General features: G+C 45.6%; 1 protein-coding gene across 1 annotated transcript in view; it reads left to right on the top strand.

Moving 5' to 3' along the window:
- Positions 1-13,200, top strand: part of LOC138468115 (serine/threonine-protein kinase Nek2-like) — a 293,190-nt gene that overhangs the window by 128,258 nt on the left and 151,732 nt on the right. The window contains exons 4-5 of the mRNA XM_069608532.1: positions 4,536-4,618; positions 6,351-6,477. Coding sequence (XP_069464633.1) covers positions 4,536-4,618; positions 6,351-6,477 — 210 coding nt within the window. The remainder of the gene's footprint in view (positions 1-4,535; positions 4,619-6,350; positions 6,478-13,200) is intronic.

The following is a 13,200-nucleotide window of genomic DNA, read 5'->3' as shown; positions in this document are numbered from 1 at the left end:
TGGCTGGGCTCAGGGGCCCTACATTGTTGGAGGCATGAAACTTCATATTGATGCTAGGGTAATCCTCCATGCACCCACGGACTATGGCATCCCCTCCAGACATTACTTGAGTGCTGACTGTGCTCCATTGCCTGGCAATCTTTCCTCTGTGCCACTCCGTGTCACTATTCCATCCCAGCTGGCACTTGCGCCTCTACTACTTGCTCTCAACCTTTTACTTTGTATGCCCTCCTAGAGCCCACACACTGTACTGCTCCGCTGCATTACCCTTGTCTGAAAATCGCCTTTAGGTGTGCTCTCCGGCAGGGTTTTTTGTCTACCTTTTTAAAACTATTTTGGTGTTTTGTGTGTACCATTTAAAAATCGAATTTGGGTGGGTGTTTTTGTCTACTATTCCAAAATCCAAATAACTACCTTGCCCTCTGTATTTATATTTTGCTCCCTATTCCCCCCTCAGCTCTCACTGCCTTTTCCCAGCCCTATGTACTTACTTTACTTGTGCGCTTACCCCTCCTGTCCACTACCTCACCTGTGCCTCAGAGCGCCATTGCGAGGAGGCGCAGCGTGATGTACACTTAGCTGAGAAACTATCTTCTCACTGCTTCTCGATCGCCTTTCCTTCACCGCTCACAAAGTCTGGCAGGAATAAACCTTTGCTCCAAGCCAGGCTGACCCCTACATCTGTTTCATCCAGAGAGAATCTCACTGACCTGCTCTTGGTGGTTCCTTCGCCTGATCTATGGACACTACGTATGGTCGCTCTGCTTTCTTCCATACTCTTTCTCGCATCTGTCTTCGGCTGGGGCCTCCCTCTGGAACGGCCTCCCTGCCACTCTAAAACTTGAGAACCATCTCAAGTTCCGGAAGCACCTCAAGACCTTCCTCTTCTGCCTTCGCTCCCCCTCTCACCTGCTGATCTGTTCTCTTAGCATTGTGCACCTGGCCACTTTTGGGCCCATGTACCTGCTCATCCTGCCACCCTCCCGCACTGCCTCCGGGCCACCCCTTGCACTGGGGTCTGTATATGTACCCATACAGCCCCCCTTTTTCTTCCTGCACTTATCAGACCTACCCTGTCTGCTGCCTTAAACCTAGCACTTGCAAATTGCTGGCTGCATTACCACTGTTTATTGCCTTTATGTTTTCCTCTGCTTCGCACTTTTCCGCTCCTCTCCCATGCACTTGCACATTCTCAATGTCACTGGGCCTAGTAAGATCGCTGTTTTGTTCTCCCCTGTTCCCCTCCCTAGCCTTGTCGCGCTCTGAAGCACTTGTGTACGAGCGCGATAGAAATAAAATATTAATCAATGGTGGTACATGCTTGGAGGTCCTCCTTGCTGTTTTCTCAACCTCAAGGGTCCTCAATGTATTGCAATTGTACCATCTTGGTACAAGGACATCAACCCAACCTCCTTCTCTCTTCCCCACCGTATCAACTTTCCACTGTTCCCCCCCCCCCCCTCTCATCACTGGCTCCCTTATCTACCCCTACAAACTCCCTGGCACCCTTGCCACTCTCCACAGACAATCCACAACCTCTACCGCACTGGTTCCCTTGCCACCTACCACCGACACATCTGTGGCTCCCTTGGACCCTGTGGCCTCGGACTCCCTCGCCTGCACGCTCCTCACTGAAATCTTAATCATCTTTGCCCCCTCTGCCTTTTCCCACAGGCACTCGCGCTGCTTATTGGGGTGGGGACTCTGATCTGACCCCTGCACACCCCCTCAGAAGTATTTTTTAGAATGGCAAACAGCTCCATGTTAACTCTCTGCTGTCTGCACGCCTGACATCTGCCATCTTCTTTACACCTGCACCTTGATGTTACCAAGATGTGGTTTAAGCACAACTGTCATGAGGTTTGACACTTCTACCTGATGGCTACATGATCACCCGAGCCAAGGCCCAACAGGCCAGGAGGGGGAGTAACCCTGATCTTTCCTCAGTGGATCCCTGTTTATTCCACTTGGCCCTATTCTTCCTTTGAATGCCTGTTCTGCAGACACTCTCTCGCCAGTCTCTTGCTCTGGCCACCTATCCGTGCATGACAGCAACCCATTACTGGGGTTTTTTTCTGTTGCACATCATCCATTTGCCTCTGAACGCCATCCGGACTCCACCAACCCACACTACTCCACAGAGCTGGGTCTTCGTGGGAGTCCACATATGCAGAGTCTTCTCTAGCCTATATGTCCACGCATCTCTTTCCCAGTGGACACCCAGGTACTAAATTACGACCGATTTATCTAGGCAGGGTGGAGGGAGCACACGGGATGTCAGGCACCGCTTATTGGGAGCATTTTGGATAGAACAAGGCCATCCCTTTTCCATTCACTTCACTGTTAACCAGGCAGCCACAGTAGAAAGTGTTGCATGATTAACCCACTTAAATTATTACTATAGTGGAGAGCTCCTTTGTCTTTCTGCCTTGAGATCATCCCTTCTTTACAAAATTCCACACTAACCCTTACTCATTTAGTAGGATACTAATCGCAGGGGCTGCACACCCAATCTTAACAGTCCTTTTTTTTTTTTTTTCTCACATGCATTCCTTTTCTCTATTTCCTTGCAGAACAAACTAGCCCTGATGAAGGCGGAATATTAAACTGGTCTTTAATACACATGGGATCAGCCACCGCCGAAACACAAGAAGTGAGGGGTGTGGGGGTTACTCTACCTACACATCCTGATAACTCTTCAGAAATAGGATCCCCCCACTGCGTTGGCAAACTTTGGAAAAAGACTATATACCTGAGAAGCAATATCAGGAGTCCTTCTGTTTGCATTTATCTCTCCAGACTTTTTCATTGGGAACACTGAGGACTCACATAGCAGCACAACACAATGTTGACTGTTTCGATTTGTTCCTGAAATTGTTAGGACAGGCAGATATAACCCTGTCCTACTGTGTGCTGCTAATTTTCACTGTATATTTTCAGCCTACCACCCTTTATCTCTATTCTGCATCTTTGTCGCTTCCCGGAAACCACCGCTTTGATTTAAACGCATGTTTTTCTGTGATTAGATAACAGATAAAGTTCAGGTGTGTGCCACATTATACCAAATCGTTTCATGTGATTTGAGACTTAAGATTTTCTTCATTTTTTGTTGATTGTTTACATATATTAATGTTTTTATGATACTTGCCTCCTTTTGGTATCTTACCTGTCTTGTCAAGAGAATTAGATTTAAAACAAAATATTGCAGCATTCATTGCTGACCAGGGGAGTTTCAGGAATCAAATAACCCCCATCTCTGAAAACCCATGGCACAGCGACGCACCCTTTTTTTTTTCCTTCATGAATTTTACTGGCCACCTATCCGCCACCAGGCAGGTCCACCCACTTCCTCTCTGAATTGGCAGACCTGGCATCTTCTTTCCTTTCTTCCTCCTGGGGATCTGAACATCCATCTTGACTCTTCAGGACCCTTCTGCAAACTGACTCTCCATTCTACCCTCTGGTCCAACGCACACTGCTGACCACACCTTGATGACCATCTCCAGACTTCCTCTCGCTACCGCACTCTCCTGATTTCTCACTTGATGCACCAACACTGGCACACCCTGCATTGCCTCCCACCTTTAAGGTCACCCGACCCTTGAGTCAGCAGCCACCTTTTGCCTCTACCAACTCTACCTAGTCTCTTGCGGCTGACAACCCACCCTGACGCAGCCCTGACTTTCACCTTTCCATCTCCAACTCTCTCCATCCTCACCCCTGTCATGAGGGTTCGACTAAAGCCTGCCAATGGGGATCTTCAGGTGCACCCTCTGACATAATGGCCTGCTGCTTTCTGCAAAGGCAATACAGACGCTGCATCTGGTCCGAGAAGAGTCCATATTCAAGCCTGCATCCAAGACAGCTGAACTCCTCAATCTGCAAGGAACTAGCCAACCCTACTGCAGCCTCCTCTACTGCACCCACACAGGCCCTTTACTCGGCCCTGGCTGCACACTGACAGCCTGTCGTCTTCTGCACCCACTCATGCGCCATCATCCCTTGGGCCCCCCTCAGCCAACCCCTCCTCCCATCTTCTCTCCCTTTTTCCAAACAGGTGGACCCCTGCCCCTCCAAAACAATCAAGGACAACATTGGCTTGCTCACTCTGGCCTTGGCAGACCTCTGCCACCTGCTGCGTCCCTGGAGTTTCCCCACTTCTCTCAAGCACGGAAACTGTTCTTCTGAAGACCCATGTCCGACTTTTTCTGCTTTCGATACAGTAAACCACAATATCCTGATCTCCCGGCTGCGTGATAGTCTGCCCTGTGATACACAGGGTATTGCAGATGTATTCCTGTTTAGTTGCTTGTTTGGCCTGGTTTTTCGTTCTGATGTGTCCTCTGGTCTAGGACATACCTGACGAACGACCCAAAATACGTTGCTCATACTACCTTTTTCATCTACTCAAAGGTAAGTCTAGACTAAAGACGTTGCAGTTAATATCAAAAGCAATAATTCATGGACTTGTTTGGTGCCTCATAATGGTGGTGTTGCTGCTTTAATTCTGTATTTAATTGAACTTTCTGTTTTAGGAACTTGTGAGTGGTAATTACTACAATGAGAAGTCGGATATATGGTCCCTAGGATGTGTGGTGCACGAGATGTGTTCGCTATCGTAAGTATAAATTGTTCAATAGATCATGTGTGAATGTTTTATTGTAAAAACGCATTCTATTTACGTTGTCCATCACAATCGTATTGCTTGATGGCATTAAAGGAGCACTTTCTATTGAAATTAAACTTTTTCTGAGATGGTCAATCTTTATGCAGTGCAATACTTGAATCTCAGTCGACTTTGTACTTCCGGATGGAGCGCTGTATGATCTGCTTGCTCAGAGGAACAACATGGGGAGGGGGAGGTGTAAGCTCCTTATACAGACAAATTTAAGTCTGTATAAATAAGCAAAACTTTAATGAATCTTTCCTTAAGCACCTATGAACAAGAGTGCAAACTCGTGACCTTGGAAATTGAATCTGTTAAGCAATAGACAGAACTTGTTGGTTATTGGAGCTATAGCTGCACAATGACATGCAGTGTTTGTGGTTTATATAGCTAAACAGTTTGCCGTTTTATATACTATTAATGAACATCCTAAACGGTCCTGAGCCAATTGCACATCTGAAGGCGTATGTCCACTAACTACGGCACATGAAGATAAGGTAGTTGGGGAACGTACCCTGCTGAATGCTCCCACCCAGCATATTCGAAAAGTATTTATCTTCAATTGCTGCCTTCAGACTAAAGTAGAATCGGGGGTTTGGAGGGTGTAATTGAATACGTTGGAGAGGTTTGCTAATATCAAAGTAGACTACATTCCTGTACTTAGGGTGTAGGTCCAGGGTTGGCCTGTGAAACCTTTGTCGGATTGAAATTCTGATCAATTGAGTTTTGCAGCATTTAAAAATGCTTTTTTTTCTTAAGCATTGTAACGTGCATGTCACATAATGTAGGTGCAGTTTGCAAAATAAGCTTTGCATACAAAGTGTGCAGAATACTGCAACTTTAAATACAGTTCCTAAAATAACTGTTCAGGTCGGTAGCATTTCTGCTAAAATCTTATTCCTAAAACTACATTTGTGGTCTTCGTTTTGAAGTTTCTCTCCCCAAAGACCCCCGCCACAAAGGCCAATGTTGGTGCGATCACTGCTTAGCAAACCTGATGCTACAAGGATGTGTCTCTCACCCACACTGGTCAATTTTCACAGAAAAAAACTTGAAAGGCATCAAAGCTTGTGCTATTTAGAACTAGTGAAGTAAAATGGAGGTAACTATACTTTTGCTGTTTCTTCTGGGGCGAACTCTTCAGTTTACACTTTACTTTGAAATATTGAACCAGGTAACACTTAGCTTTAGAACTAGGGGTTCTCTCTAGAAGAACTAAAATCCTGATGCCAAAGCACTGTACAGTCAGGATTTTACAATGTCCTAATTTCTAAAATGGAGAAATTGCTTTTTGAATAAAATGCAATTTTCCAAGGGGTGAGGCTAGGAACAATTTAGAATGAGTGTCCTGGGGCTGTGCATTTGATTGGGTTGCCTTGGGTTTTCAAACAGATCTGCAGCTTGCTTTTGTTTGATGCTTGGCAGCGTCCAAAAGTTTTTCCTAAACCCTTCTGTCTAAGAATTCCTGATGCCAGTTGTCCACATGTTTGCATTAAATCCTTACAGTTCCCAGTTGATTCAGTGGATCTATAGGGTAGTGAAGCTGGTTAGCAACACCTTACCTCCCACCCCCTGCCACCACTCAGCTGGCTGTGTTCAGTAGTTATTTTCAAACGAATTCCCACTTTGTACAATGTGTTCACTGGTCCACTTTGATTGTGGGATCAATTGTAATCTCTTTCAGGAGACCTTTTGATGGGACAAACTTCAATGAATTGACACAAAAGATAAAGGAAGGGAGGTTCTCATCAATACCAAGTCGTTACTCTGCTGAATTGCACTTAGTAATTGGGAGGATGCTACAAGTACAGGTAAGTTGAGCTTGCATTTCACTTGCTTTAAATGTTTTATCTGTTTCTTCGTACCATCAAGCTAATTCATCTTTGATAGTATCGTTTTTGTAAGCCTCAATCATGTATGTTAACTACACACTGGCAACTCAATATTGGGAAGTCTGCTTTCTAATGGAGGCTAGTTCTGTGGATTCTTCGTTTGAATGCCTAATTTATTCAGACTTGTCTCCAGGTTGGCAAAACCAATAGCCCATTCTTCTGTGAAGGGGGTCAACACCAGGTAAAACTACTAGCATCATAGTGTAATTGTGTGGTGTGGCAAAGAGTTCTCCCAGCAAAGTTTGTCTTCCCTCTGACTAATCCTGTGGAGGCTGAAAAGAACTCAGGAGAATAGACTTCAGAAGTACTCCACAAACAGTGGAGCACACCTGAAGCTGGAGACTCAAATGGGATAATGTGACACTCAACCATCCATACCACCCCCACAAGCTGTGAAGCCGAAGGAAAACGCATGTTAAAGTTGAGGCAGGCTTCAAACTCAGTATGGATTGGCAAAGAGCTTCAGACTGTGTAGAGCCATGCAGAGCATTAATCTGAACTGTTGGGAGAATGTTATCTTGAGTCAAGGGATGACACATGGACCACACCAGCGTGTACAAGAAGGCTTGAATGTGATGCTGATCTGAGCTGGGAGAACTGTGTAGAAGGCAGTGAGCTGGGGGGGAAGGTTCTGTGGACCACTTCAACAAAGAGTAAGTAAGCTGTTGCAAGTGGAAGGTCATGTTAATGATGAGCCATAGACAAGGGAGGCACTTTCTTTGAGCTGTCAGCAAGGAGCTGCAATGAAAGAGGTTGGGTGGGGGCAATTGTGCATCTGCAGTGCGGGTAAACTCATTGGCTGAAGATTTGGTGGAGGCCAACCCGGGTTTTCTATTTGCAGAACTTCTAATGCTGAGCAGCAGCTGCAACACCTCGAGCTTAGCATCTTTTATGACCAGGTTCTGATGCATCATTGTCCCTGCTGGTTGAGGTTACTGTAGACCATGGATGTTATGCTGCTTGGTCAATGCTGCGCACCACCTTGAGTTGATTGAAAGGAATGCCTCGGCCACTGTTTGTATGGACTGGTATTGGTAATAAAGGCCTTCAGTAATGCCTTCATCACCGATAGCCTACTCCTACATAATAGTGCCACCCTATTCCTTCTGGGGGGGGGGGGGGGGGGAAATCAGCATTATCAGTCACAAGTGATTGAGAAAAGCAAACAGAGGAAATGATGCATAGCTAAAACAAGTTCTGCAATAGGCAAAATGTGTACGTGGTCATTTCAGTGCCTATGGTGTAAATTTCGTCCAAGGAAGAGTGGTGACATTGTGCAGTTTGTTTGAAATGCGTTTTTTTGTTTTGTTGTCCAAACGAGAACTTCCAATCTTAAACACGTTTGAAGTGGGCGTTTAGTTGGCACCTTATGGCTGATATAAAGGCCAAACTACAACTGGTTGTGAATGTAGCCAACAATGGGCCACCCATTGAGTTGGAGGCACCAAGCATTTGCCACAAGTGCCTCATGGGATGGTTGCATTTGCATGGATTAACAGCACCAGTGTAAAGGTGCTGAATACCTACAAGGCTTCACGGACTCCACAATTAAGTGGAAAAAGTTGCAATTCTTTAAGAGTGTGCACTCTTGAGGTAAACTTGCAGTAGGCATGCTCATCTGGAAAACCTGTGAAATTAAGTTCATGTGGCACTAGTTGTACTGGCCTTTGTACCAGACCAGAGGCTATGTGCATAGACTTGAGTAAAACCTAATATTTGATACCATCCATTGCCCAACAGCTGAGATGTCTTCCAAAGGGAAGAAGGCTGTTTGTGCTGTTTATGTATGTTCTGCTGATCGCCAATTGGTACATTGGCGTCTGTTTTTGCACACCATTTGGCTTGCACTGATTAAATTGATGCCCTTCAGACATATCTGTGGCCAGTATTTCAAAGGCTGTTGGGCAAGTTTGTTTGGAGGCATACAGTGTTATTTCCAGATGGGGTTTTATCCGAGATATAGCGATAGATATTTTAAAGATGTATATTTAAATTTGATTTGGCATACTGCTGCGTCCTGTCCCCTTCCCCCATACTTAAGGGTGTCCCTCCTATGAACACCCATAAGGTTTTAAGGCTTTGCTTACTGCTTTTGCAAACTCCCGTCATTCTTATACCAGTGCAGCTAGCACAAAGGTTTGGTCAAGAGCTCTGATCGTTGCACACTCCAAGGCCCTTCGGAATAATACCAAGGGCCTTTCAAGGTCTAAAATGGGGCTTGTTGCGACACCTGTTGTAAACCTACTGGGCAAAAGCCTCGGTCAATGGCCTACTGAGCAACAGCCTGAGGGATTTCCTACACAACCACTGTGCATATTCCTGAGGATCCAATTGAATCTATTCAGAAACCCAGCTCCACATTGGGTACTACTCTTTGAATCTCCTTACCAGACTCCAGTGATGGTTCTAAACCTGCCACAACCATCAACACAACAGCACTTTTGTTTGAGGCTCTATTTCTGGATTGGTGCCCTCCTTCACCATGGCCACCAGTCTGCAATAAGCATATGAACACATCTGTCATGGCTTCAAGCTCGGCAGTTTTCTCTCCGGAGATGGGTCCTTCTGCTTCTTGTAGGACTGTGCACATCCAGGAGCCTCCTACTGTCTAGGGAAGACTTGACAATGGACTGGTCTCCCATCACGACCTACTTACCCCATGCCATCCCCTTTGGGGTCCCTCAGCCTTATTCACCCCAAACCCCCTCTTCTAAGCCTATGGATGCATCCACCTCAGAAAATTGATTATTTTAAAAATGTCAAAGAATAATGCATTGACACTATCAAACGGTAGTTTAAAAACCTAATTGAGGTGATGCTGCAATGTGCTGTACCTTGGGGACCATTGGTTCCACTGCCACCTCTGGCCCTCTGAGGCACCAGTGTCAGTGCCACTACCTATTGCAATGCCACCTCCGTCAGATGCCTCGGATCCGCCTTTCAGGCCTTTTGCATAGGGCACTCCTGTAGACTGGTCTCCTTGAAAAGACCTAGGAGATGAAGAGCGTTAGGAGGCTTGGTTGTCAGTGGGAGTTTCCAGAACCGGATGGTGGAATTTGTTTTTTTTTTTTTTAAGGTTTTCCTCTACAAGAAAATGATACGGAGCCTAGAGTAGCAAAACAATTTGGGCATTCCTTTTCAAAAGGATGTGTTGGCTGAAGCTAAAGCTGTCTGGAAGAATCCACATACAACAGCTACTATAAGAAAATAAATTCCCGCTATCAGGAACCTTTTGTAGATACCCCATCTTTATCCACAAATCCTCAGCCCCAGTCATCAGTCTCCTCACCAACTACATTTTCAGTCTTCTTTCGAACCACAAACTTCTAGTCCTTTGTCCAAGGATGAAAATCTCCTAGAATCCTATGGAAAGATTTGCACCATAGACACTTTATCTGCGGCCAATCACTAATTATGGCGTGATTGTGGCTTTTCAGCAGTACCTTCCTGCAGATAATGGCAGCATTTAAATTTGGCCTCTGAGGCAAGGTTTATCATGCCAGACATGAATGATTGGGCAGCACACCATATGGATACCACTGTCGAGGCTCTATAGGGGAGGATCTCAGTTCTGCTTGGGCCAGAGCAACCCAGTTCACTAAGTATGTGAATGACATCCTTGATTTGCCCTTCAAGGGTCATCTGGTTAGCTCGTCTACAGACTAGCTCCTGCCACAGTCCCCAAGTCATTTAGGCCTCATGTAAGGCCCCCAAAAATCCTTTCAGGGGTCCAGGCAGCCATAAATAACCTTTTGTGGCTACCAGATAAGTGGAACCGGCATGCTGAAGGGTCACCCAGCTTTCCAAGAAGAAAGCCAGATGACCTCCAATAGACTGTGTCCAAGAAACAATGATCCACTCCTCCCTAGTTGGGTGTGGATTAGTGTTTCAACACAACTGGCAAATTTCAGTGGCTCCTTGCACTTTGCCGGTGGTCGGAGCAGCATACAGACTAACCATTCCTCCCGTCTGTCCCCGCTGATTCATAAAAGCCACACCCCAGCCCTGAAGGGGGAATTTGCTTGATTGCCAAACCTGTCCCAAAGAAGAACCAGGTGGGCCTGCAAACACTACTGGGTCTTTACTATTTGAGTATCTCTTACCGAGAAAAGTTAGTCATGCCAGCTCATATTCACAACACCCTCATCCAGGGAGACCGGTTGTGCATTGTGTCTGAAGGATGGATATCTTCGTTCCAAAACACCAGGTGCCCAAATTCCTCATTTCTGCTTGGTCAGCAACCTTCTCAATACAGCGGACTAGATGCTGCGCCCAACAAACGGACTCTTCTAAGGTTCCAGGCTATTCAGTTACCCATATTTGGACGACTGAGCTAGGCTGAATACCTGAAAGTTACCAACCTCATGAGCCAAACAGCTGCTGAACATCCTTTTCAGTATGGGCCTCTCGGTCAATGTCCAATCTTGCTCAACACAGAACAACTTGGGTTTCAAATGGGATGTAGCAGGCAGTGTTCCTCACTGAAAGCGAATACATGACCACCTAAAAGCAGTCTACCTGTGTGTTGGGTTCAGCATATTCTAGGTCTGTCCACTTCCATGCTAGCCTTACCCCGTGCACGCTAGGGGTGTCACGGTATTAGTTTTATGACGGTACGATAACCTTCTTGCCAAATGACGGTATATCATGGTTATCGCGGTATAGCAGGTGGAGTTAATCTTAACAAATATTTTCTAAAAGGTCATAAATTGACATTTAGCATCCCAAACAAAACCAGGCACCCAGGGCCAGAATTGGGCTTTTCAACATACTTTCCACTGAAATGCCTTGCTTCCACCAAACACACGTGTAGAGAGGAGGGGGAGCCCTGCTGCAACTGGCAAAGTAAACTGAATAGCTTTACTTAAGTGGTCATTTAGGCTTTATGCTCACCCACTGGCTACTGGTGAAGATGAACATGTTGCCATCTTGATAACCTGCATGCCACCGATCAATGGAGGCTGATGGTAGTATAAGCTTGTGCGCATATACACACAGACACACTCTCTTTACGTTACAGCCTTTAGTTTACTTGCGGGCCAAAAGGTGTTCAGTAATCACGGCATGTTACCCTTTGGTATGGCAGCAGGGAATACCCACAGAGATGAGTGAATTTCGCAGTGTGACTTATTATATGTAAATTCAATGATAGAACCAGGGAAATCCCCCATTGCCATATGTTTAGAGAACATTATCCATTAGAAATATATAAACCCCCAAAGCCGCCAACCCAAAGTAAACCCTTTTCCTTCTTGGCACTGTATCTATTCTTCCTATTGCTAACATATTGATTTTGTCAGGCACGTGTGGTTTATGGAATGGCATTAAAAACTGCTCCAACTGAAACTACTTGGCAGACGGCACATCCAACAGTGCAAGACCAAGACTGTGCAGCACTTGCTTACTGCAGCCTTTCCAAATCAGATTGAAAAGCACACTTTACGGTATGAACGGTATAACGGTATAAACAATGTGATGGTTATTATTGTTCAATTAAGTGGTTCACGGTATCTTTAACAGTATACCGTTATACAGTTACATCCCTAGTGCACGCCTTAAAATGAGATTTCTTCCGGTCCAAATGTTGGGTCCAGGAGTGTGATGCCGATTCACCCCAGCTTGAACAGATATCCTCTGGTTTCGGGTGGGGGGAGAGGGGAGATTGTGCAGGGAGAGTACAGGACTTCACAGTTGGAGTCACTTTCCAAGAGCATCCTCGCCTTCACACCATATCACTCTTCTGACTGGGGGGTGGAATCCCTTTTTCACATAAACATTCTGTGTTTTTCAAAGCCCCAATTCCTTCTTTTAATTCAAAACTCACTGGTTCACATATGAACTGACAGCACCACAGCTATGCTTTATGTAAACAAGCAGGGTGGGACAAAATTCCACCCCTCCCCATTTTGACACTTGGCAAATCAAATCTGGGAATGGGTTACTCTTCACTGAATGGTTCTCCACACGTTCATCTAGCGGACAGATCAACACAACTGATGCATTAAGTTGCCAATTACATGGCAACCACCAGTGGGAGCTAAAGAACTGTGCTACAGCAGATCTTTCAGAAATGGAGTCACCCTCATTTGGATCCATTTACAAACTTTCTAAATCACAAGTGCCTTCAGTTTGCATCATTCTACGACCGAGTCCACACTCCCTAGGCAATGCTCTTCAAATGTATTGGGATGCTCTGCGGGTCTGTGGGTTCCCCCTCATTCCAAGAATATTCTCAATAGTTCAGGAGGTCCAAACATTGCTCTTTAATATTGATAGTGCTGAACTGGCTGAACCATGTCTGGTACTTGGACCTAATACTGCTCAGTGCTCAAGGGCCATGTCTCCTTCTGGTGACTCTTTATTTGCTCTCCAATCATCAAAGGTGCTCCACCCCTCTCTGACTTTCAGCTTGGTACCTGAGCAACTAGCTTTTGCAGGCATGGGTTTTGGAGAATAATTTTGCTGTTCCTGCAGCTAGGAAGCAGTACAAAAGTGGACTCGTGTTTCTGGATGCTGAAACAATCCATTCCCATTTGTTTAAAATCAAATCTCGTTTGTACCGCTCTGCTATTGGAGTTTGTTGGCTCTCCTGACTCTAGTCTAATTTTGGCATATTACTAAAGCTTTCCAAAACCGTACGTC

The sequence above is a fragment of the Ambystoma mexicanum genome, chromosome 4q (assembly GCF_040938575.1).
Source record: "Ambystoma mexicanum isolate Mex_15411 chromosome 4q, UKY_AmexF1_1, whole genome shotgun sequence".
NCBI lineage: Eukaryota > Metazoa > Chordata > Amphibia > Caudata > Ambystomatidae > Ambystoma > Ambystoma mexicanum.
This window is presented reverse-complemented; position numbering and strand designations above follow the sequence as displayed.